Raw genomic sequence first — 26700 nt, 5'->3', positions numbered from 1 at the left:
AACAGTGCCATCCACAGATGACCCCATAACAGTGCCATCCACAGATGACCCCATAACAGTGCCATCCACAGACGATCCCATAACAGTGTCATCCACAGACGACCCCATAACAGTGTCATCCACAGACGACCCCATAACAGTGCCATCCACAGATGACCCCATAACAGTGCCATCCACAGATGACCCCATAACAGTGCCATCCACAGGCGACCCCATAGCAGTGCCATCCACAGGCGACCCCATAGCAGTGCCATCCACAGGCGACCCCATAGCAGTGCCATCCACAGGCGACCCCATAGCAGTGCCATCCACAGGCGACCCCATAGCAGTGCCATCCACAGGCGACCCCATAGCAGTGCCATCCACAGGCGACCCCATAGCAGTGCCATCCACAGGCGACCCCATAGCAGTGCCATCCACAGGCGACCCCATAGCAGTGCCATCCACAGGCGACCCCATAGCAGTGCCATCCACAGGCGACCCCATAGCAGTGCCATCCACAGGCGACCCCATAGCAGTGCCATCCACAGGCGACCCCATAGCAGTGCCATCCACAGGCGACCCCATAGCAGTGCCATCCACAGGCGACCCCATAGCAGTGCCATCCACAGGCGACCCCATAGCAGTGCCATCCACAGGCGACCCCATAGCAGTGCCATCCACAGGCGACCCCATAGCAGTGCCATCCACAGGCGACCCCATAGCAGTGCCATCCACAGGCGACCCCATAGCAGTGCCATCCACAGGCGACCCCATAGCAGTGCCATCCACAGGCGACCCCATAGCAGTGCCATCCACAGGCGACCCCATAGCAGTGCCATCCACAGGCGACCCCATAGCAGTGCCATCCACAGGCGACCCCATAGCAGTGCCATCCACAGGCGACCCCATAGCAGTGCCATCCACAGGCGACCCCATAGCAGTGCCATCCACAGGCGACCCCATAGCAGTGCCATCCACAGGCGACCCCATAGCAGTGCCATCCACAGGCGACCCCATAGCAGTGCCATCCACAGGCGACCCCATAGCAGTGCCATCCACAGGCGACCCCATAGCAGTGCCATCCACAGGCGACCCATAGCAGTGCCATCCACAGGCGACCCCATAGCAGTGCCATCCACAGGCGACCCCATAGCAGTGCCATCCACAGGCGACCCCATAGCAGTGCCATCCACAGGCGACCCCATAGCAGTGCCATCCACAGGCGACCCCATAGCAGTGCCATCCACAGGCGACCCCATAGCAGTGCCATCCACAGGCGACCCCATAGCAGTGCCATCCACAGGCCGACCCCATAGCAGTGCCATCCACAGGCGACCCCATAGCAGTGCCATCCACAGGCGACCCCATAGCAGTGCCATCCACAGGCGACCCCATAGCAGTGCCATCCACAGGCGACCCCATAGCAGTGCCATCCACAGGCGACCCCATAGCAGTGCCATCCACAGGCGACCCATAGCAGTGCCATCCACAGGCGACCCCATAGCAGTGCCATCCACAGGCGACCCCATAGCAGTGCCATCCACAGGCGACCCCATAGCAGTGCATCCACAGGCGGACCCCATAGCAGTGCCATCCACAGGCGACCCCATAGCAGTGCCATCCACAGGCGACCCCATAGCAGTGCCATCCACAGGCGACCCCATAGCAGTGCATCCACAGGCGACCCCATAGCAGTGCCATCCACAGGCGACCCCATAGCAGTGCCATCCACAGGCGACCCCATAGCAGTGCCATCCACAGGCGACCCCATAGCAGTGCCATCCACAGGCGACCCCATAGCAGTGCCATCCACAGGCGACCCCATAGCAAGGCCATCCACAGGCGACCCCATAGCAGTGCCATCCACAGGCGACCCCATAGCAGTGCCATCCACAGGCGACCCCATAGCAGTGCCATCCACAGGCGACCCCATAGCAGTGCCATCCACAGGCGACCCCATAGCAGTGCCATCCACAGGCGACCCCATAGCAGTGCCATCCACAGGCGACCCCATAGCAGTGCCATCCACAGGCGACCCCATAGCAGTGCCATCCACAGGCGACCCCATAGCAGTGCCATCCACAGGCGACCCCATAGCAGTGCCATCCACAGGCGACCCCATAGCAGTGCCATCCACAGGCGACCCCATAGCAGTGCCATCCACAGGCGACCCCATAGCAGTGGCCATCCACAGGCGACCCCATAGCAGTGCCATCCACAGGCGACCCCATAGCAGTGCCATCCACAGGCGACCCCATAGCAGTGCCACCCACAGGCGACCCCATAGCAGTGCCATCCACAGGCGACCCCATAGCAGTGCCATCCACAGGCGACCCCATAGCAGTGCCATTCCACAGGCGACCCCATAGCAGTGCCATCCACAGGCGACCCCATAGCAGTGCCATCCACAGGCGACCCCATAGCAGTGCCATCCACAGGCGACCCCATAGCAGTGCCATCCACAGGCGACCCCATAGCAGTGCCATCCACAGGCGACCCCATAGCAGTGCCATCCACAGGCGACCCATAGCAGTGCCATCCACAGGCGACCCCATAGCAGTGCCATCCACAGGCGACCCCATAGCAGTGCCATCCACAGGCGACCCCATAGCAGTGCCATCCACAGGCGACCCCATAGCAGTGCCACCCACAGGCGACCCCATAGCAGTGCCATCCACAGGCGACCCCATAGCAGTGCCATCCACAGGCGACCCCATAGCAGTGCCATCCACAGGCGACCCCATAGCAGTGCCATCCACAGGCGACCCCATAGCAGTGCCATCCACAGGCGACCCCATAGCAGTGCCATCCACAGGCGACCCCATAGCAGTGCCATCCACAGGCGACCCCATAGCAGTGCCATCCACAGGCGACCCCATAGCAGTGCCATCCACAGGCGACCCCATAGCAGTGCCATCCACAGGCGACCCCATAGCAGTGCCATCCACAGGCGACCCCATAGCAGTGCCATCCACAGGCGACCCCATAGCAGTGCCATCCACAGGCGACCCCATAGCAGTGCCATCCACAGGCGACCCCATAGCAGTGCCATCCACAGGGCGACCCCATAGCAGTGCCATCCACAGGCGACCCCATAGCAGTGCCATCCACAGGCGACCCCATAGCAGTGCCATCCACAGGCGACCCCATAGCAGTGCCATCCACAGGCGACCCCATAGCAGTGCCATCCACAGGCGACCCCATAGCAGTGCCATCCACAGGCGACCCCATAGCAGTGCCATCCACAGGCGACCCCATAGCAGTGCCATCCACAGGCGACCCCATAGCAGTGCCATCCACAGGCGACCCCATAGCAGTGCCATCCACAGGCGACCCCATAGCAGTGCCATCCACAGGCGACCCCATAGCAGTGCCATCCACAGGCGACCCCATAGCAGTGCCATCCACAGGCGACCCCATAGCAGTGCCATCCACAGGCGACCCCATAGCAGTGCCATCCACAGGCGACCCCATAGCAGTGCCATCCACAGGCGACCCCATAGCAGTGCCATCCACAGGCGACCCCATAGCAGTGCCATCCACAGGCGACCCCATAGCAGTGCCATCCACAGGCGACCCCATAGCAGTGCCATCCACAGGCGACCCCATAGCAGTGCCATCCACAAGCGACCCCATAGCAGTGCCATCCACAGGCGACCCCATAGCAGTGCCATCCACAGGCGACCCCATAGCAGTGCCATCCACAGACCCCCCATAGCAGTGCCATCCACAGGCGACCCCATAGCAGTGCCATCCACAGGCGACCCCCTTAGCAGTGCCATCCACAGGCGACCCCATAGCAGTGCCATCCACAGGCGACCCCATAGCAGTGCCATCCACAGGCGACCCCATAGCAGTGCCATCCACAGGCGACCCCATAGCAGTGCCATCCACAGGCGACCCCATAGCAGTGCCATCCACAGGCGACCCCATAGCAGTGCCATCCACAGGCGACCCCATAGCAGTGCCATCCACAGGCGACCCCATAGCAGTGCCATCCACAGGCGACCCCATAGCAGTGCCATCCACAGGCGACCCCATAGCAGTGCCATCCACAGGCGACCCCATAGCAGTGCCATCCACAGGCGACCCCATAGCAGTGCCATCCACAGGCGACCCCATAGCAGTGCCATCCACAGGCGACCCCATAGCAGTGCCATCCACAGGCGACCCCATAGCAGTGCCATCCACAGGCGACCCCATAGCAGTGCCATCCACAGGCGACCCCATAGCAGTGCCATCCACAGGCGACCCCATAGCAGTGCCATCCACAGGCGCCCCCATAGCAGTGCCATCCACAGGCGACCCCATAGCAGTGCCATCCACAGGCGACCCCATAGCAGTGCCATCCACAGGCGACCGGCCCATAGCAGTGCCCATCCACAGGCGACCCCATAGCAGTGCCATCCACAGGCGACCCCATAGCAGTGCCATCCACAGGCGACCCCATAGCAGTGCCATCCACAGGCGACCCCATAGCAGTGCCATCCACAGGCGACCCCATAGCAGTGCCATCCACAGGCGACCCCATAGCAGTGCCATCCACAGGCGACCCCATAGCAGTGCCATCCACAGGCGACCCCATAGCAGTGCCATCCACAGGCGACCCCATAGCAGTGCCATCCACAGGCGACCCATAGCAGTGCCATCCACAGGCGACCCCATAGCAGTGCCATCCACAGGCGACCCCATAGCAGTGCCATCCACAGGCGACCCCATAGCAGTGCCATCCACAGGCGACCCCATAGCAGTGCCATCCACAGGCGACCCCATAGCAGTGCCATCCACAGGCGACCCCATAGCAGTGCCATCCACAGGCGACCCCATAGCAGTGCCATCCACAGGCGACCCCCATAGCAGTGCCATCCACAGGCGACCCCATAGCAGTGCCATCCACAGGCGACCCCATAGCAGTGCCATCCACAGGCGACCCCATAGCAGTGCCATCCACAGGCGACCCCATAGCAGTGCCATCCACAGGCGACCCCATAGCAGTGCCATCCACAGGCGACCCCATAGCAGTGCCATCCACAGGCGTCCCCATAGCAGTGCCATCCACAGGCGACCCCATAGCAGTGCCATCCACAGGCGACCCCATAGCAGTGCCATCCACAGGCGACCCCATAGCAGTGCCATCCACAGGCGACCCCATAGCAGTGCCATCCACAGGCGACCCCATAGCAGTGCCATCCACAGGCGACCCCATAGCAGTGCCATCCACAGGCGACCCCATAGCAGTGCCATCCACAGGCGACCCCATAGCAGTGCCATCCACAGGCGACCCCATAGCAGTGCCATCCACAGGCGACCCCATAGCAGTGCCATCCACAGGCGACCCCATAGCAGTGCCATCCACAGGCGACCCATAGCAGTGCCATCCACAGGCGACCCCATAGCAGTGCCATCCACAGGCGACCCCATAGCAGTGCCATCCACAGGCGACCCCATAGCAGTGCCATCCACAGGCGACCCCATAGCAGTGCCATCCACAGGCGACCCCATAGCAGTGCCATCCACAGGCGACCCCATAGCAGTGCCATCCACAGGCGACCCCATAGCAGTGCCATCCACAGGCGACCCCATAGCAGTGCCATCCACAGGCGACCCCATAGCAGTGCCATCCACAGGCGACCCCATAGCAGTGCCCATCCACAGGCGACCCCATAGCAGTGCCATCCACAGGCGACCCCATAGCAGTGCCATCCACAGGCGACCCCATAGCAGTGCCATCCACAGGCGACCCCATAGCAGTGCCATCCACAGGCGACCCCATAGCAGTGCCATCCACAGGCGACCCCATAGCAGTGCCATCCACAGGCGACCCCATAGCAGTGCCATCCACAGGCGACCCCATAGCAGTGCCATCCACAGGCGACCCCATAGCAGTGCCATCCACAGGCGACCCCATAGCAGTGCCATCCACAGGCGACCCCATAGCAGTGCCATCCACAGGCGACCCCATAGCAGTGCCATCCACAGGCGACCCCATAGCAGTGCCATCCACAGGCGACCCCATAGCAGTGCCATCCACAGGCGACCCCATAGCAGTGCCATCCACAGGCGACCCCATAGCAGTGCCATCCACAGGCGACCCCATAGCAGTGCCATCCACAGGCGACCCCATAGCAGTGCCATCCACAGGCGACCCCATAGCAGTGCCATCCACAGGCGACCCCATAGCAGTGCCATCCACAGGCGACCCCATAGCAGTGCCATCCACAGGCGACCCCATAGCAGTGCCATCCACAGGCGACCCCATAGCAGTGCCATCCACAGGCGACCCCATAGCAGTGCCATCCACAGGCGACCCCATAGCAGTGCCATCCACAGGCGACCCCATAGCAGTGCCATCCACAGGCGACCCCATAGCAGTGCCATCCACAGGCGACCCCATAGCAGTGCCATCCACAGGCGACCCCATAGCAGTGCCATCCACAGGCGACCCCATAGCAGTGCCATCCACAGGCGACCCCATAGCAGTGCCATCCACAGGCGACCCCTAGCAGTGCCATCCACAGGCGACCCCATAGCAGTGCCATCCACAGGCGACCCCATAGCAGTGCCATCCACAGGCGACCCCATAGCAGTGCCATCCACAGGCGACCCCATAGCAGTGCCATCCACAGGCGACCCCATAGCAGTGCCATCCACAGGCGACCCCATAGCAGTGCCATCCACAGGCGACCCCATAGCAGTGCCATCCACAGGCAACCCCATAGCAGTGCAACCACAGGCGACCCCATAGCAGTGCCATCCACAGGCGACCCCATAGCAGTGCCATCCACAGGCGACCCCATAGCAGTGCCATCCACAGGCGACCCCATAGCAGTGCCATCCACAGGCGACCCCATAGCAGTGCCATCCACTGGCGACCCCATAGCAGTGCCATCCACAGGCGACCCCATAGCAGTGCCATCCACAGGCGACCCCATAGCAGTGCCATCCACAGGCGACCCCATAGCAGTGCCATCCACAGGCGACCCCATAGCAGTGCCATCCACAGGCGACCCCATAGCAGTGCCATCCACAGGCGACCCCCATAGCAGTGCCATCCACAGGCGACCCCATAGCAGTGCCATCCACAGGCGACCCCATAGCAGTGCCATCCACAGGCGACCCCATAGCAGTGCCATCCACAGGCGACCCCATAGCAGTGCCATCCACAGGCGACCCCATAGCAGTGCCATCCACAGGCGACCCCATAGCAGTGCCATCCACAGGCGACCCCATAGCAGTGCCATCCACAGGCGACCCCATAGCAGTGCCATCCACAGGCGACCCCATAGCAGTGCCATCCACAGGCGACCCCATAGCAGTGCCATCCACAGGCGACCCCATAGCAGTGCCATCCACAGGCGACCCCATAGCAGTGCCATCCACAGGCGACCCCATAGCAGTGCCATCCACAGGCGACCCCATAGCAGTGCCATCCACAGGCGACCCCATAGCAGTGCCATCCACAGGCGACCCCATAGCAGTGCCATCCACAGGCGACCCCATAGCAGTGCCATCCACAGGCGACCCCATAGCAGTGCCATCCACAGGCGACCCCATAGCAGTGCCATCCACAGGCGACCCCATAGCAGTGCCATCCACAGGCGACCCCATAGCAGTGCCATCCACAGGCGACCCCATAGCAGTGCCATCCACAGGCGACCCCATAGCAGTGCCATCCACAGGCGACCCCATAGCAGTGCCATCCACAGGCGACCCCATAGCAGTGCCATCCACAGGCGACCCCATAGCAGTGCCATCCACAGGCGACCCCATAGCAGTGCCATCCACAGGCGACCCCATAGCAGTGCCATCCACAGGCGACCCCATAGCAGTGCCATCCACAGGCGACCCCATAGCAGTGCCATCCACAGGCGACCCCATAGCAGTGCCATCCACAGGCGACCCCATAGCAGTGCCATCCACAGGCGACCCCATAGCAGTGCCATCCACAGGCGACCCCCATAGCAGTGCCATCCACCAGGGCGACCCCATAGCTGTGCCTATCCACAGGCGACCCCATAGCAGTGCCATCCACAGGCGACCCCCATAGCAGTGCCATCCACAGGCGAACCCCATAGCAGTGCCATCCACAGGGCGACCCCATAGCAGTGCCTCACAGGCGACCCCATAGCAGTGCCATCCACAGGCGACCCCATAGCAGTGCCATCCACAGGCGACCCCATAGCAGTGCCATCCACAGGCGACCCCATAGCAGTGCCATCCACATGGGCGACCCCTTAGCAGTGCAATCCAGCAGGCGACCCCATAGCAGTGCCATCCACAGGCGACCCATAGCAGTGCCATCCACAGGCGAGCCCCATAGCAGTGCCATCCACAGGCGAACCCCATAGCAGTGCCAATCCACAGGCGACCCCATAGCAGTGCCATCCACAGGCGACCCCATAGCAGTGCCATCCACAGGCGACCCCATAGCGTGCCATCCACAGGCGACCCCATAGCAGTGCCATCCACAGGCGACCCCATAGCAGTGCCATCCACAGGCGACCCCATAGCAGTGCCATCCACAGGCGACCCCATAGCAGTGCCATCCACAGGCGACCCCATAGCAGTGCCATCCACAGGCGACCCCATAGCAGTGCCATCCACAGGCGACCCCATAGCAGTGCCATCCACAGGCGACCCCATAGCAGTGCCATCCACAGGCGACCCCATAGCAGTGCCATCCACAGGCGACCCCATAGCAGTGCCATCCACAGGCGACCCATAGCAGTGCCATCCACAGGCGACCCCATAGCAGTGCCATCCACAGGCGACCCCATAGCAGTGCCATCCACAGGCGACCCCATAGCAGTGCCATCCACAGGCGACCCCATAGCAGTGCCATCCACAGGCGACCCCATAGCAGTGCCATCCACAGGCGACCCCATAGCAGTGCCATCCACAGGCGACCCCATAGCAGTGCCATCCACAGGCGACCCCATAGCAGTGCCATCACAGGCGACCCCATAGCAGTGCCATCCACAGGCGACCCCATAGCAGTGCCATCCACAGGCGACCCCATAGCAGTGCCATCCACAGGCGACCCATAGCAGTGCCATCCACAGGCGACCCCATAGCAGTGCCATCCACAGGCGACCCCCATAGCAGTGCCATCCACAGGCGACCCCATAGCAGTGCCATCCACAGGCGACCCCATAGCAGTGCCATCCACAGGCGACCCCATAGCAGTGCCATCCACAGGCAACCCCATAGCAGTGCCATCCACAGGCGACCCCATAGCAGTGCCATCCACAGGCGACCCCATAGCAGTGCCATCCACAGGCGACCCCATAGCAGTGCCATCCACAGGCGACCCCATAGCAGTGCCATCCACAGGCGACCCCATAGCAGTGCCATCCACAGGCGACCCCATAGCAGTGCCATCCACAGGCGACCCCATAGCAGTGCCATCCACAGGCGACCCCATAGCAGTGCCATCCACAGGCGACCCCATAGCAGTGCCATCCACAGGCGACCCCATAGCAGTGCCATCCACAGGCGACCCCATAGCAGTGCCATCCACAGGCGACCCCATAGCAGTGCCATCCACAGGCGACCCCATAGCAGTGCCATCCACAGGCGACCCCATAGCAGTGCCATCCACAGGCGACCCCATAGCAGTGCCATCCACAGGCGACCCCATAGCAGTGCCATCCACAGGCGACCCCATAGCAGTGCCATCCACAGGCGACCCCATAGCAGTGCCATCCACAGGCGACCCCATAGCAGTGCCATCCACAGGCGACCCCATAGCAGTGCCATCCACAGGCGACCCCATAGCATGTGCCATCCACAGGCGACCCCATAGCAGTGCCATCCACAGGCGACCCCATAGCAGTGCCATCCACAGGCGACCCCATAGCAGTGCCATCCACAGGCGACCCCATAGCAGTGCCATCCACAGGCGACCCCATAGCAGTGCCATCCACAGGCGACCCCATAGCAGTGCCATCCACAGGCGACCCCATAGCAGTGCCATCCACAGGCGACCCCATAGCAGTGCCATCCACAGGCGACCCCATAGCAGTGCCATCCACAGGCGACCCCATAGCAGTGCCATCCACAGGCGACCCCATAGCAGTGCCATCCACAGGCGACCCCATAGCAGTGCCATCCACAGGCGACCCCATAGCAGTGCCATCCACAGGCGACCCCATAGCAGTGCCATCCACAGGCGACCCCATAGCAGTGCCATCCACAGGCGACCCCATAGCAGTGCCATCCACAGGCGACCCCATAGCAGTGCCATCCACAGGCGACCCCATAGCAGTGCCATCCACAGGCGACCCCATAGCAGTGCCATCCACAGGCGACCCCATAGCAGTGCCATCCACAGGCGACCCCATAGCAGTGCCATCCACAGGCGACCCCATAGCAGTGCCATCCACAGGCGACCCCATAGCAGTGCCATCCACAGGCGACCCCATAGCAGTGCCATCCACAGGCGACCCCATAGCAGTGCCATCCACAGGCGACCCCATAGCAGTGCCATCCACAGGCGACCCCATAGCAGTGCCATCCACAGGCGACCCCATAGCAGTGCCATCCACAGGCGACCCCATAGCAGTGCCATCCACAGGCGACCCCATAGCAGTGCCATCCACAGGCGACCCCATAGCAGTGCCATCCACAGGCGACCCCATAGCAGTGCCATCCACAGGCGACCCCATAGCAGTGCCATCCACAGGCGACCCCATAGCAGTGCCATCCCGAGGCGACCCCATAGCAGTGCCATCCACAGGCGACCCCATAGCAGTGCCATCCACAGGCGACCCCATAGCAGTGCCATCCACAGGCGACCCCATAGCAGTGCCATCCACAGGCGACCCCATAGCAGTGCCATCCACAGGCGACCCCATAGCAGTGCCATCCACAGGCGACCCCATAGCAGTGCCATCCACAGGCGACCCCATAGCAGTGCCATCCACAGGCGACCCCATAGCAGTGCCATCCACAGGCGACCCCATAGCAGTGCCATCCACAGGCGACCCCATAGCAGTGCCATCCACAGGCGACCCCATAGCAGTGCCATCCACAGGCGACCCCATAGCAGTGCCATCCACAGGCGACCCCATAGCAGTGCCATCCACAGGCGACCCCATAGCAGTGCCATCCACAGGCGACCCCATAGCAGTGCCCATCCACAGGCGACCCATAGCAGTGCCATCCACAGGCGACCCCATAGCAGTGCCATCCACAGGCGACCCCATAGCAGTGCCATCCCACAGGCGACCCCATAGCAGTGCCATCCACAGGCGACCCCATAGCAGTGCCATCCACAGGCGACCCCATAGCAGTGCTTCCCAACTAGTGCCACCCAGGCGACCCCATAGCAGTGCCATCCACAGGCGACCCCATAGCAGTGCCATCCACAGGCGACCCCCTAGCAGTGCCATCCACAGGCGACCCCATAGCAGTGCCATCCACAGGCGACCCCATAGCAGTGCCATCCACAGGCGACCCCATAGCAGTGCCATCCACAGGCGACCCCATAGCAGTGCCATCCACAGGCGACCCCATAGCAGTGCCATCCACAGGCGACCCATAGCAGTGCCATCCACAGGCGACCCCATAGCAGTGCCATCCACAGGCGACCCCATAGCAGTGCCATCCACAGGCGACCCCATAGCAGTGCCATCCACAGGCGACCCCATAGCAGTGCCATCCACAGGCGACCCCATAGCAGTGCCATCCACAGGCGACCCCATAGCAGTGCCATCCACAGGCGACCCCATAGCAGTGCCATCCACAGGCGACCCCATAGCAGTGCCATCCACAGGCGACCCCATAGCAGTGCCATCCACAGGCGACCCCATAGCAGTGCCATCCACAGGCGACCCCATAGCAGTGCCATCAGGCGACCCATAGTGCCACCACAGGCGACCCCATAGCAGTGCCATCCACAGGCGACCCCATAGCAGTGCCATCCACAGGCGACCCCATAGCAGTGCCATCCACAGGCGACCCCATAGCAGTGCCATCCACAGGCGACCCCATAGCAGTGCCATCCACAGGCGACCCCATAGCAGTGCCATCCACAGGCGGACCCCATAGCAGTGCCATCCACAGGCGACCCCATAGCAGTGCCATCCACAGGCGACCCCATAGCAGTGCCATCCACAGGCGACCCCATAGCAGTGCCATCCACAGGCGACCCCATAGCAGTGCCATCCACAGGCGGACCCCATAGCAGTGCCATCCACAGGCGACCCCATAGCAGTGCCATCCACAGGCGACCCCATAGCAGTGCCATCCACAGGCGACCCCATAGCAGTGCCATCCACAGGCGACCCCATAGCAGTGCCATCCACAGGCGACCCCATAGCAGTGCCATCCACAGGCGACCCCATAGCAGTGCCATCCACAGGCGACCCCATAGCAGTGCCATCCACAGGCGACCCCATAGCAGTGCCATCACAGGCGACCCCATAGCAGTGCCATCCACAGGCGACCCCATAGCAGTGCCATCCACAGGCGACCCCATAGCAGTGCCATCCACAGGCGACCCCATAGCAGTGCCATCCACAGGACCCCATGCAGTGCCATCCACAGGCGACCCCATAGCAGTGCCATCCACAGGCGACCCCATAGCAGTGCCATCCACAGGCGACCCCATAGCAGTGCCATCCACAGGCGACCCCATAGCAGTGCCATCCACAGGCGACCCCATAGCAGTGCCATCCACAGGCGACCCCATAGCAGTGCCATCCACAGGCGACCCCATAGCAGTGCCATCCACAGGCGACCCCATAGCAGTGCCATCCACAGGCGACCCCATAGCAGTGCCATCCACAGGCGACCCCATAGCAGTGCCATCCACAGGCGACCCCATAGCAGTGCCATCCACAGGCGACCCCATAGCATTGCCATCCACAGGCGACCCCATAGCAGTGCCATCCACAGGCGACCCCATAGCAGTGCCATCCACAGGCGACCCCATAGCAGTGCCATCCACAGGCGACCCCATAGCAGTGCCATCCACAGGCGACCCCATAGCAGTGCCATCCACAGGCGACCCCATAGCAGTGCCATCCACAGGCGACCCCATAGCAGTGCCATCCACAGGCGACCCCATAGCAGTGCCAGCCACAGGCGACCCCATAGCAGTGCCATCCACAGGCGACCCCATAGCAGTGCCATCCACAGGCGACCCCATAGCAGTGCCATCCACAGGCGACCCCATAGCAGTGCATCCACAGGCGACCCCATAGCAGTGCCATCCACAGGCGACCCCATAGCAGTGCCATCCACAGGCGGACCCCATAGCAGTGCCATCCACAGGCGACCCCATAGCAGTGCCATCCACAGGCGACCCCATAGCAGTGCCATCCACAGGCGGACCCATAGTAGTGCCATCCACAGGCGACCCCATAGCAGTGCCATCCACAGGCGACCCCATAGCAGTGCCATCCACAGGCGACCCCATAGCAGTGCCATCCACAGGCGACCCCATAGCAGTGCCATCCACAGGCGACCCCATAGCAGTGCCATCCACAGGCGACCCCATAGCAGTGCCATCCACAGGCGACCCCATAGCAGTGCCATCCACAGGCGACCCCATAGCAGTGCCATCCACAGGCGACCCCATAGCAGTGCCATCCACAGGCGACCCCATAGCAGTGCCATCCACAGGCGACCCCATAGCAGTGCCATCCACAGGCGACCCCATAGCAGTGCCATCCACAGGCGACCCCATAGCAGTGCCATCCACAGGCGACCCCATAGCAGTGCCATCCACAGGCGACCCCATAGCAGTGCCATCCACAGGCGACCCCATAGCAGTGCCATCCACAGGCGACCCCATAGCAGTGCCATCCACAGGCGACCCCATAGCAGTGCCATCCACAGGCGACCCCATAGCAGTGCCATCCACAGGCGACCCCATAGCAGTGCCATCCACAGGCGACCCCATAGCAGTGCCATCCACAGGCGAACCAATAGCAGTGCCATCCACAGGCGACCCCATCAGCAGTGCCATCCACAGGCGACCCCATAGCAGTGCCATCCACAAGGCGGACCCCATATGCAGTGCCATCCAAGGCGGACCCAAGCAGGCCCCCAGACCCCCATAGCAGTGCCATCCAAAGGCGACCCCATAGCAGTGCCATCCACAGGCGACCCATAGCAGTGCCATCCACAGGCGAACCCATAGCAGTGCCATCCACAGGCGACCCCCATAGCAGTGCCATCCACAGCGCGACCCCCATAGCAGTGCCATCCACAGGCGGACCCCAGAGCAGTGCCATCCACAGGGCGACCCCATAGCAGTGCCATCCACAGGCGACCCCATAGTAAGTGCCATCCACAGGCGACCCCATAGCAGTGCCATCCACAGGCGACCCCATAGCAGTGCCATCCACAGGCGACCCCATAGCAGTGCCACCCACAGGCGACCCCATAGCAGTGCCATCCACAGGCGACCCCATAGCAGTGCCATCCACAGGCGACCCCATAGCAGTGCCATCCACAGGCGACCCCATAGCAGTGCCATCCACAGGCGACCCCATAGCAGTGCCATCCACAGGCGACCCCATAGCAGTGCCATCCACAGGCGACCCCATAGCAGTGCCATCCACAGGCGACCCCATAGCAGTGCCATCCACAGGCGACCCCATAGCAGTGCCATCCACAGGCGACCCCATAGCAGCGCCATCCACAGGCGACCCCATAGCAGTGCCATCCACAGGCGACCCCATAGCAGTGCCATCCACAGGCGACCCCATAGCAGTGCCATCCACAGGCGACCCCATAGCAGTGCCATCCACAGGCGACCCCATAGCAGTGCCATCCACGGCGACCCCATAGCAGTGCCATCCACAGGCGACCCCATAGCAGTGCCATCCACAGGCGACCCCATAGCAGTGCCATCCACAGGCGACCCCATAGCAGTGCCATCCACAGGCGACCCCATAGCAGTGCCATCCACAGGCGACCCCATAGCAGTGCCATCCACAGGCGACCCCATAGCAGTGCCACCCACAGGCGACCCCATAGCAGTGCCATCCACAGGCGACCCCATAGCAGTGCCATCCACAGGCGACCCCATAGCAGTGCCATCCACAGGCGACCCCATAGCAGTGCCATCCACAGGCGACCCCATAGCAGTGCCATCCACAGGCGACCCCATAGCAGTGCCATCCACAGGCGACCCCATAGCAGTGCCATCCACAGGCGACCCCATAGCAGTGCCATCCACAGGCGACCCCATAGCAGTGCCATCCACAGGCGACCCCATAGCAGTGCCATCCACAGGCGACCCCATAGCAGTGCCATCCACAGGCGACCCCATAGCAGTGCCATCCACAGGCGACCCCATAGCAGTGCCATCCACAGGCGACCCCATAGCAGTGCCATCCACAGGCGACCCCATAGCAGTGCCATCCACAGGCGACCCCATAGCAGTGCCATCCACAGGCGACCCCATAGCAGTGCCATCCACAGGCGACCCCATAGCAGTGCCATCCACAGGCGACCCCATAGCAGTGCCATCCACAGGCGACCCCATAGGCGACCCCATAGCAGTGCCATCCACAGGCGACCCCATAGCAGTGCCATCCACAGGCGACCCCATAGCAGTGCCATCCACAGGCGACCCCATAGCAGTGCCATCCACAGGCGACCCCATAGCAGTGCCATCCACAGGCGACCCCATAGCAGTGCCATCCACAGGCGACCCCATAGCAGTGCCATCCACAGGCGACCCCATAGCAGTGCCATCCACAGGCGACCCCCATAACAGTGCCATCCACAGAGGCGACCCCATAGCAGTGCCATCCACAGGCGACCCCATAGCAGTGCCATCCACAGGCGACCCCATAGCAGTGCCATCCACAGGCGACCCCATAGCAGTGCCATCCACAGGCGACCCCATAGCAGTGCCATCCACAGGCGACCCCATAGCAGTGCCATCCTACAGGCCGACCCCATAGCAGTGCCATCCACAGGCGACCCCCATAACAGTGACCTCCACAGCGACCCCATAGCAGTGCCATCCACAGGCGACCCCATAGCAGTGCCATCCACAGGCGACCCCATAGCAGTGCCATCCACAGGCGACCCCATAGCAGTGCCATCCACAGGCGACCCCATAGCAGTGCCATCCACAGGCGACCCCATAGCAGTGCCATCCACAGGCGACCCCATAGCAGTGCCATCCACAGGCGACCCCATAGCTGTGCCATCCACAGGCGACCCCATAGCAAGTGCCATCCACAGGCGACCCCATAGCAGTGCCATCCACAGGCGACCCCATAGCAGTGCCATCCACAGGCGACCCCATAGCAGTGCCATCCACAGGCGACCCCATAGCAGTGCCATCCACAGGCTACCCCATAGCAGTGCCATCCACAGGCGACCCCATAGCAGTGCCATCCACAGGCGACCCCATAGCAGTGCCATCCACAGGCGGCCCCATAGCAGTGCCATCCACAGGCGACCCCATAGCAGTGCCATCCACAGGCGACCCCATAGCAGTGCCATCCACAGGCGACCCCATAGCAGTGCCATCCACAGGCGACCCCATAGCAGTGCCATCCACAGGGACCCCATAGCAGTGCATCAAGGCGACCCCATAGCAGTGCCATCCACAGGCGACCCCATAGCAGTGCCATCCACAGGCGACCCCATAGCAGTGCCATCCACAGGCGACCCCATAGCAGTGCCATCCACAGGCGACCCCATAGCAGTGCCATCCACAGGCGACCCCATAGCAGTGCCAGCAGTGCCATCCAGCGACCCCAAGGCGACCCCATAGCAGTGCCATCCACAGGCGACCCCATAGCAGTGCCATCCACAGGCGACCCCATAGCAGTGCCATCCACAGGCGACCCCATAGCAGTGCCATCCACAGGCGACCCCATAGCAGTGCCATCCACAGGCGACCCCATAGCAGTGCCATCCACAGGCGACCCCATAGCTGTGCCATCCACAGGCGACCCCATAGCAGTGCCATCCACAGGCGACCCCATAGCAGTGCCAACCACAGGCGACCCCATAGCAGTGCCATCCACAGGCGACCCCATAGCAGTGCCATCCACAGGCGACCCCATAGCAGTGCCATCCACAGGCGACCCCATAGCAGTGCCATCCACAGGCGACCCCATAGCAGTGCCATCCACAGGCGACCCCATAGCAGTGCCATCCACAGGCGACCCCATAGCAGTGCCATCCACAGGCGACCCCATAGCAGTGCCATCCACAGGCGACCCCATAGCAGTGCCATCCACAGGCGACCCCATAGCAGTGCCATCCACAGGCGACCCCATAGCAGTGCCATCCACAGGCGACCCCATAGCAGTGCCATCCACAGGCGACCATTAGTTCACAACCCACCAAAAGCACATCTTTTGGTTCAAAATATTTTTTTTTTCTTATTTTCCTCCTCAAAAACCTCGGTGCGTCTTATGGGCAGGTGCGTCTTATAGGGCGAAAAATACGGTAATTAATTATAACTTTTTGCCAATTGGGACATTTAAACTTGTGTTTTTTTTTCTCCAATTTAAATCTAGTCTGAGTCGGTTAATTTTTTTTGCCGACTCCAGGTACCCAAAATTGCCTCAGACTCCACAGCCTTGCTACTGATGCTTTAAAAGGGGCCACACGTTTGTCCAAAAGTTAGAGACATAAAACTTTTTGTATGTATGTGTGTGTATATATGTGTATATATATATATGTGTGTGTGTGTGTGTGTGTGTGTGTGTGTATATATATATATATGTATATATATATATATATATTTATTACACACACACACCACACACTATCTATCTATAATTCCTGGTCTTAAAAGGGTTAGCTGTGATCTTCATATTGATGGCCTATTCTTAGGATAGGTCATCAATATCAGATTGTGGGGTTCTGACACCCGGGACCCATGTCGATCAGCTGTATGATGAGGCTACTCCATGAGCTCTGAGGCATCTTCCTTGGACAGTTACATCTCCGTACATCAGTTACGTGGCCTAGGCGCAACATCAAGTGAATGGAGCTTAGCTACGATACTAAGCTCAACCACTACCCAATGTACGACGCTGTGCTTGGTGAGCTGTAAGGAGGCCATGGCACTCAGCATAGCTCGCGTGAGCACAGTGCTTTTCGCCAGGAGTCCTGGTAGTTGGACCCCTGACGTTCACATATTGATGTACTATTCTGAAGATGGGACATCAATATGAAAATCCTGGATAACCCCTTTACAAGGGCCAACTGTGCAAGCAGTTATCGGGAATGATGCTTGTCATCTTCTTTATATTGGAACTTGTTTGCTACTGCGATCACACATTTCCATGGAGAATTATTGTTTCTGGGTTACAGATTCTTTACATAGGACGGTCTGCTGGCCAGAAATTATGATTTTGATGTCCACATCAACAGTGGTTTCACCCAATGAACAAGTGTTTTCTCATCCATCAGGTGTCGGCGGCACTATTACACAGGGCAAACATTGACTTCTATGGGAGAGTTTTCTAGGCATGCTCTGTGACTTGTGCAGAGGTCATTGTGCAATGAAAGAATAGATAGCTTTTACAATCGCCTATTGTGAATGGTGGATCCTGTCTTATCTATACACAGAGAGAATATCACTACAGGCAGGATTGGAATGACAGATAAGCAGGTAACTGCAGTAAAGTGGCGTGTACAGACGGGGTGCCTATAAAGTGGCGTGTACAGATGGGGTGCCTATTATTAGGCTTAGTGGCCGAGGTGAAAACTGCATGATGTTATGGTTTTTGTTTAAAGGGGTTTTCCGAGATGTTAATACTGATGACCTATGCTCTGGATAGGTAATCAATATATAATCTGTGGTGGTCCAACACTCAGGACCCCCTCAGATCCGCTTTTTGAGAAGGTACTGGCGCTCGCAGTAGTTTGCTGCTTTCCCTAGGCTGAGTGACTGTGCTTTCTCAAACAACTGATTGGTGGGGGTCCCAGGTGTCGGACCCCCCCACAATCAGATACTGATGACCTATCTAGAGGATAGGTCATCAGTAATCAAATTTTGGAAAACCCTTTTAAATAAAGATATTACCATATAAATAATTTTTGGTTATGTTATTTAAAATTTTTTAAGTATTTTGAACATAAAAACATGATTTAAACCAGGGATGCCCAACCTCTGTCCCTCCAGATGTTGCAAAATTACAACTCCCAGCATGCCTGGACAGCCTACAGCAGGGCATTATGGGAGTTTTTACAACAGCTGGAGGGCCGCAGGTTGGCATTCCTGATTTAAACAATAGGTTGTTTTCTGATGACACATTTTCCTTTAAAAAACCGGCCCATTTATTTCAATAGGGCAGACATGCTCAACCTGTGGCCCTCCAGCTGTTGCAAAACTGCAACTCCTAGCATGCCCGAACAGCCTACAGCTATAAGCCTACAGCAGGGCATTGTGGGCGTTGTAGTTTTACAACAGCTGGAGTGCTGCAGGTTGAGCATGCTTGCAATAGGGTCTATCTGGGCTGTAAAAACAGCCAAAAATGGGACGTACTGTCTGACTGGTCTGTTTAGACGACATGTCAGTCAACTGTGATAAGGAGTTGACTGCCCAAATGTGATCTGTACGGAAAATGACCTATTGTTGCCATTTGCTTAATTGAGACAACCCCTTTAAGCAAGAGGTAATTTTCTGATGACAGATTCCCTTTAAAGTTGACTGACCTGTTTCTCTTCCAGTGGAAAAGAAAAAAGAAGCTATAACAGAATCTGCCGGACGCACACAAAAAAAAAAAATAGGTAATATTGCTTTAAGAGTAAAGTTTTTGACTCCAAATATGTAGTAAACATTGTGTTAAAGAAAAAATGTTGCAAATTTGCATGCAATGTATCAACCTTATGTGTTAATTGTTTCACTTTTAGACTACAAATTAAATGTGTTTTTATAAGCATTTTTCCATCCTTGAGAGAGGCTGGGTCTCATAGGCAGGCTGTCTGCATACACGCTGACAGGCAATGCATTACAATACAGGTTGTATTGTAATGCATTGCAGAGGGGATCAGACCCCAGAAGTTGAAGTCCCAGAGTGGGACAAAAATAAAGTAAAAAAGTGTTTTTCATAATAAAAATAAAGTTTGAAGTAAAATAAGAATTTGCCCAAAATAAAACACACAAAATTGTAAACAAAAAGAAAGACGGACATATTGGCCCGTCCGTAACGACCAGCTCTAGAAAAATATCACATAATCCACTCCCTCACCTGAATGCTGTAGAAAAAATAAATTCAAAACTGTGCTAAAACAACCTTTTTTTTGTCACCTTGCATCAAAAAAAGTACAACACCAAGTGATCAAAAAGGCGTATGCCGCCTAAAATGGTACCAATCAAACTGTCCCTTCATCCCGCAAAAAATGAGCCCCTACAAAAAACAACAGGCAAAAAAAAATAAAAACTATGGCTCTCAGAATATAGAGATACTAAAACATGTTTTTTTTTTTGTTTAAAAAATTATTTTATCATGTTAAAAGGGAAAAAAAAATAATAATTTGACATTAGGCATCGCCATGTCCGTAACAACCTGCTCTGTTGAAATATCACATGACCTAAGCCCTCAGATGAACACCATAAAAAAAAATGAAACAAAAACTGTGTCAAAAAAGCAATTTTTTTTTGTCGCCTTACATCACAAAAAGTGTAATACCAAGCAATCAAAAAGTCATATGCACCCCAAAATAGTACCCATTAAACCGTCTTCTTATCCCGCAAAAAAGTCCCTACCTAAAACAATCGCCCAAAAAAAGAAAAAAACGATGGCTTTGGAGTTTCTACTCTAGGGTTGCATCAGGGGGTCTTCAATTGTGACATGGCAACTTAAAATTATCCCAGTGAAATCTGCCCTCCAAAAACCACATGGCACTCCTTTCCTTCTGCGCCCTGCCGTGTGCCCGTACAGCAGTTTACGACCACATATAGGGTGTTTCTGTAAACTACAGAATCAGAGTAATAAATAGTTTTGTTTGGCTGTTAACCCTTGCTTTGTTACTGGAAAAAAATGGATTAAGGCTACATCTACACGGCGACATTTGTTGCGCGACATTATGTTGCACTAATGTCGCGCGACAATTTTTATAATGGCAGTCTATAGTGTCGCACTGCAACATGCAACATAATGCGACGCAGCAGTTGCAGAAAATCCATTCGAGATGGATTTTTCTGCGACTGTTGCATCGCAGTCGCAGCATGTTGCATGTTGTAGTGCGACACCATAGACTGCCATTATAAAAATTGTCATGCAACATTGGTGCAACAAAATGTTGCGCTACAAATGTTGCAGTGTAGTTGTGTAGACGTAGCCTAATGCTACTTTCACACTTGCAGCAGAGAGTCGCCGGAACAGCCTGCCGGATTCGGAAAAAAGTATGCCAACTGATGGCATTAGTAAGACTGATCAGGATCATGATCAGTCTTAAAAATGCCTGATCAGTCAAAAAAAAATGCATTGAAATGCCGGATTTGTCTTTCCGGTGTCATCCGGCATTTACTTTTTTCACCTATTTTTTCGTTCTGCGCAAAGGACTGGACTGATCTGGCATTCCAGTATTTTGAATGCACTAATACATTCCTATGGGAAAAAATGCCGGATCCGGCATTCAGGCAAGTCTTCAGTTTTTTTCGCCGGAGATAAAATCGTAGCATGCTGGGGTATTATCTCCGTCCTGAACAGTCAAAAAGACTGAACTGAAGACCTCCTGATGCATCCTGAACGGATTGCTCTCCATTCAGAATGCATGGGGATAAAACTGATCAGTTGTTTTCCGGTATAGAGCCCCTAGGACAGAACTCTATGCCGGAAAAGAAAAACGCTAGTGTGAAAGTACCCTTAAATGGAAAATCTGCCAAAAAAGTGATTCTGAAATTTCATCTCCATTTTCCTTTAATTCTTGTGGAACACTTTAAGGGTTAACAAAGTTTGTAAAATCAGTTTTGAATAACTTGAGGGGTGTAGTTTTTAATATGGGGCCATTTATGGGTGGTTTCTATTATGTAAGGGTACTTTGACACTAGCGTTTTGGCTTTCCGATTCTGAGATCCGTCATAGGCTCTCACAAGCGGTCCAAAACAGATCAGTTGCCCTAATGCTTTCTGAATGAAAAAGGATCCTCTCGGAATGCATCAGTTTGCCTCCGTTCAGTCACCTGGAGGCGGACACCAAACCTGTCCGCCTGACGAAGCAGAGCCAAACGGATCCGTCCTGGCACACAATGTAAATTAATGGGGACTGATCCGTTTTCTGACACAATCTGGCACAATAGAAAATGGATCCGCCCCCCATTGACTTTTAATGGTGTTCAAGGCGGACATGACGGATGCATGCGGTTGTATTATTGTAACGGAAGCGTTTTTTGCAGATCCATGACGGATCCGCAAAAAACTAGTGTGAAAGTAGCCTAAGCCCCACAAAGTGACTTCAGACCTGAACTGGTCCTTTAAAAAGTGGGTTTTGGAAATTTTCTTAAAAATGTAAGATTTTCTTCTAAACTTCTAAGCCTTCTAACGTCCCAAAGAAAGAAAATGTCATTTACAAAATGATCCAAACATGAAGTAGACATATGGGAAATGTAAAGTAATAATTATTTTAGGAGGTATCACTATCTGTTTTAAAAGCAGAGAAATTGCACATTTTTCATATTTTTTTTTTTGTAAATTTGGTATATTTTTTTTAAATAAATAAAAATTGAATATTTTGACTCAAATTTACCACTGTCATGAAGTACAATATGTGACGAGAAAACAATCTCAGAATGACTTGGATAAGTAAAAGCTAGTGACCGTTTGCCCTCGGACTGCCGCTTCGCCGTGCGCTGCTGTGCCTCTGACGGAACCCTGCCCCCATTGACCATATCCATGACGGTAGTCCGGGGGCACACGGTCACTAGTGGCAGGACGGATCCGACAGGTTGTAAACCCGACGGAACAGCCTGCCGGAGGTCCGTTCCGCTAGTGTGAAAGTAGCCTAATAGCTCTGACTCCTAGAGCTCCTTGAACCACTCACCATATTATTCTTTTAGATGTATTATATAGTTCATTTATTGTAATCTACTGTGAAATCATTTAGAATGGCTAAGTAGTTCTCCCAGTAGTCCATACAAAGCATGTTAATTACTACTGAAGTTAAATCTGTGAATGTCACGGAAAGTACCCTGCAAAATTTACTTGTATGTTAAAATGGGACTGTAATGCAACTTTTCATTATTGTAGAACGTCAGGAGGAGAAGCTGAAAAATAATAATCGTGATTTGTCCATGGTAAGACAACAGTGGTGTTTATGGGGAATTTAGATTTTTGCCACTGTGCTGTAGGTTCCCCTTATGCTCATCATATCTATTATTCATGACTGCCATTTGCTCTATTTAACCTCTTCAGGACACATGACGTCCCGGTACGACATGTTGTCCCAGTAGGTTTGCGGCTTTTTATGTTGCGGCGGCGGTGCCATTGGGTCCCCGAGGTGCTGTAGGGGGGACCCGATGGCATGGAAGGCAGCGCGATGCCTAAGGAAGGCATCGCGCTGTCTTCCGGTGACGAGCCTGTGAGATCCAGCCCCCTGGATCTCACAGGCCGGAAGCTGTATGAGTAATACACACTGTATTACTCATACAGCCAATGCATTCCAATACAGAAGTATTGGAATGCATTGTAAAGGATTAGACCCCCAAAAGTTTAAGTCCCAAAGTGGGACAAAAAATAAAGTGAAAAAAAAGTTGAAAAAATAATATCCCCCCCCCCCAAAAAAAATAAAAAATTAAGTTTCAAGTAAAAATAAACAAAAACGTCATTTTCCCCAAATAAAGTAAAAAAAAATTAGTAAAAAATAGGGGGGGGGGGGGGGGGAAGGTTGATATATTGGGTATCGCCGCGTCCGTATCGACCGGCTCTATAAACATATCACATGACCTAACCCCTCAGATGAACACCGTAAAAAATAAAAACTGTGCTAAATAAACAATTTTTCCATTACGCCCCATGACAGCACCTGTGAGAGATCCTCCCCCTCCGGACAGGAAACAGGAACTTCCCAGATCTTTAAATTGGTCCCATGCCTTCCACCTTCAGTTCTTTCCTGTTTCCTGTCCAGGGACAGGAGGATTTCTTTTCAGGTCTATTCACGGCTGCAGGACCTCTAGGGTTAAAGCGGAACCTAGTGGAGGTACCTGTCGGCGTAAGTCTCCACTAGGAGCCGCTGAAAAGCCCGGCGTTTGCAATATTTTCTCCCTTCTTCGAGACATGGGGGGATGCCTGAGGCTGCCTTATGAATCCCTGCCTGCCGGCGAAGTCGCGGCATGAGGGGGGAGGTGCGTCTTCTCCCCTCATTGAGGCTGGCTGTGTTGGACGTGCGCGTCGCACCGGAAGTGACGCGTGCGTTCCACCGTCCGGAAGGGGAGGAGCCTAACATGGCAGGCGCTGCGCGGCCCATTTGAAAAAGGGAACGCCAGCCAGCCAGCGTGGAGGGAGTAGCAGCAGGAGATATTGACGGGACGCAAGCGGCACCTACAGCCCTCCATTGGCCCCCTTTTGAGCAGCATTATGATGCAGGAAGAAGGGGACGTTCAACAGCGCACCGACAGACAGGAGCAGCTTTCGGAATCCAGCATGGTACTCCTGGGGGTAAGAGGGGTTAACCCCCACCATCTCCCTTTGGGGAGTTATTATTATGGTCAGGTTAGACTGATTAGGCTGTTTTATTAAATGCAGGTTAAAGAAGCCCCAAGAAAAGCTTCCCAGAAAAGAGCTAAGGAGTGTGGAATTTGCAAGCGGAAGTTGGATCCGTCTTACTCCAAAGCATGTTGTCAACCATGTCTGGATAAGTTAGTGGCAGAGGAGTCGCCATCTTTATTGCAGAGTATCCAGGATTTAGTAAAAAATGAAGTCCGTTCTTCTGTGGAGGAGCTTAAAAAATCCCTACCTAGCTCATCCAGACATAAGAGGGCCCAGGTGGTAGTGGAGGATACTATGGACTCTGGGTCTGAGGAGGGTGCTATTGCAGACTCAGATTCCTCTTCTGAGGATTTGACTGGGAAACCGTTGTTTAGAGCGGAAGATACGGACCTATTATTGAAGGCGGTTAGATCCACGATGGAGCTTGAGGAGGAAAAGGAGTCCAGGTCTAGACCAGAGCTAATGTTTGAGAGCCTAAAGCCTAGAAAGTCTAGGGTTTTCCCCATTCAGGACTGTATCAAGGACCTGATTAAACGTGAATGGGAGAAGCCAGATAAAAAATTCTTTATCCCTAGAGCTGTCAAGAGAAAGTACCCCTTTGACGATCAAGAAGTATCAGCTTGGCAGGAGGTACCGAGGGTAGACGCTCCTGTAGCTAAGATAAATAAGAAGTCAGCTCTCCCGTTTGAGGATTTAGGGTCCCTTAAAGATCCCATGGACAAAAGGGCTGATGCATACTTAAGGAAGAATTGGGAAGCTTCCACTTCTGCCTTTAAACCAAATATAGCGACTACCTCGGTGGCAAGGTCATTAAAGCTCTGGTTGGAGGAATTAGAGTCTCATATAGAGAATAAGACTCCTAGGGATCAGCTGCTGGAGGCTATACCAACTATGTCCAGTGCAGTGGACTTTATCTCTGATGCCTCCGCTGACGCATTGAGGCTTTCCGCTAGGGCGGCTGCACTATCCAATTCAGCCAGAAGGTCGTTATGGTTGAAGGGGTGGAAGGGTGATGTAGCTTCAAAATCTAAGCTTTGTGCCCTCCCTTGCCAAGGAGATTTTTTATTTGCATCAGCCTTAGATGACATTTTAGATAAGAAAAAAGGATTTCCGGCACCGTCCTTTCCTAAACAGGGGAAGCCATTTCGGAGTAATGAAAGAAGGAAAACTTTTGGGGATCAAAAGAAAAGGAGGGAGTGGAGATCTGATAAATCAAAAAGTGTGCTCTTTAAATCCAGACCTCAAACATCAAGTTCCACTCAACAATGACGCCAGACCCCAGGTGGGCGGTAGTCTTTCTTAATTTTTTCCAGCCTGGCAAAATATTTCCGCAAGCGCCTGGGTAAACGATATTATAAAGGAAGGCTATCGCCTAGACTTCAAGAGACTTCCACCCAGGTCATTCAAAATTACTTCATTAAACCAAAATTCTCCAAAACAGGTGGCACTTTCGGAGGAAATAAGCAACCTCCTGGAAAAGGCAGTCCTTGTTCCAGTCCCAAAGGACGAACAAGGAGAGGGTTTTTATTCAACCCTATTTTTGGTCCCCAAGCCCAACGGTACGTTCAGACTGATTATAAATCTGAAGGGTCTCAACCAGTATCTGTCCTACCAGAAATTCAGGATGGAATCCGTCTCCTCCACGGTCCTCCATCTGTTCCCCAACTGCGTGATGGCCTCAATAGACATAAAAGATGCCTACTATCACGTGCCCATCCATCCTTCGTCCCAAAGATACCTGAGGGTGGCAGTGAAGATGGGGGAATCAATCGTCCATTTGCAGTTCAGAGCACTTCCTTTTGGGGTATCACAGGCGCCGAGGCTCTTCACAAAGCTGATAGCGGAGGTAATGGCAGAAGTAAGGAGGTCGGACATCGTTATAGTCTCATACCTGGACGACCTTCTCTTGGTAGGGCAGTCCCCAGAGCAGTTGAAATCTCAGATACAGAAGGTCCTGGGGATCCTGGGAAGCCTGGGCTGGTTAATAAACTGGGACAAATCATCCCTGATTCCAACATCCAAATGCGTTTTTCTAGGCATCCTATTAGACTCTCAGACTCAGAAATCTTATC

At 55.9% G+C, this 26700-nt stretch overlaps 1 protein-coding gene across 2 annotated transcripts in view; it reads left to right on the top strand.

Annotated features, from left to right (window-relative positions):
• TMCO1 (transmembrane and coiled-coil domains 1) overlaps window positions 1-26700 on the top strand; it is a 95231-nt gene that overhangs the window by 18979 nt on the left and 49552 nt on the right. For both annotated transcript variants that reach the window (XM_040408076.1, XM_040408077.1), the window contains exons 3-4: window positions 19651-19710; window positions 23171-23217. In XM_040408076.1, the coding sequence (XP_040264010.1) occupies window positions 19651-19710; window positions 23171-23217 (107 nt within the window). The remainder of the gene's footprint in view (window positions 1-19650; window positions 19711-23170; window positions 23218-26700) is intronic.

The sequence above is a fragment of the Bufo bufo genome, chromosome 9, assembly GCF_905171765.1.
Source record: "Bufo bufo chromosome 9, aBufBuf1.1, whole genome shotgun sequence".
NCBI lineage: Eukaryota > Metazoa > Chordata > Amphibia > Anura > Bufonidae > Bufo > Bufo bufo.
The sequence above is the reverse complement of the archived record's forward strand: the minus strand, read 5'-3'. Positions and strand labels throughout refer to the sequence as shown.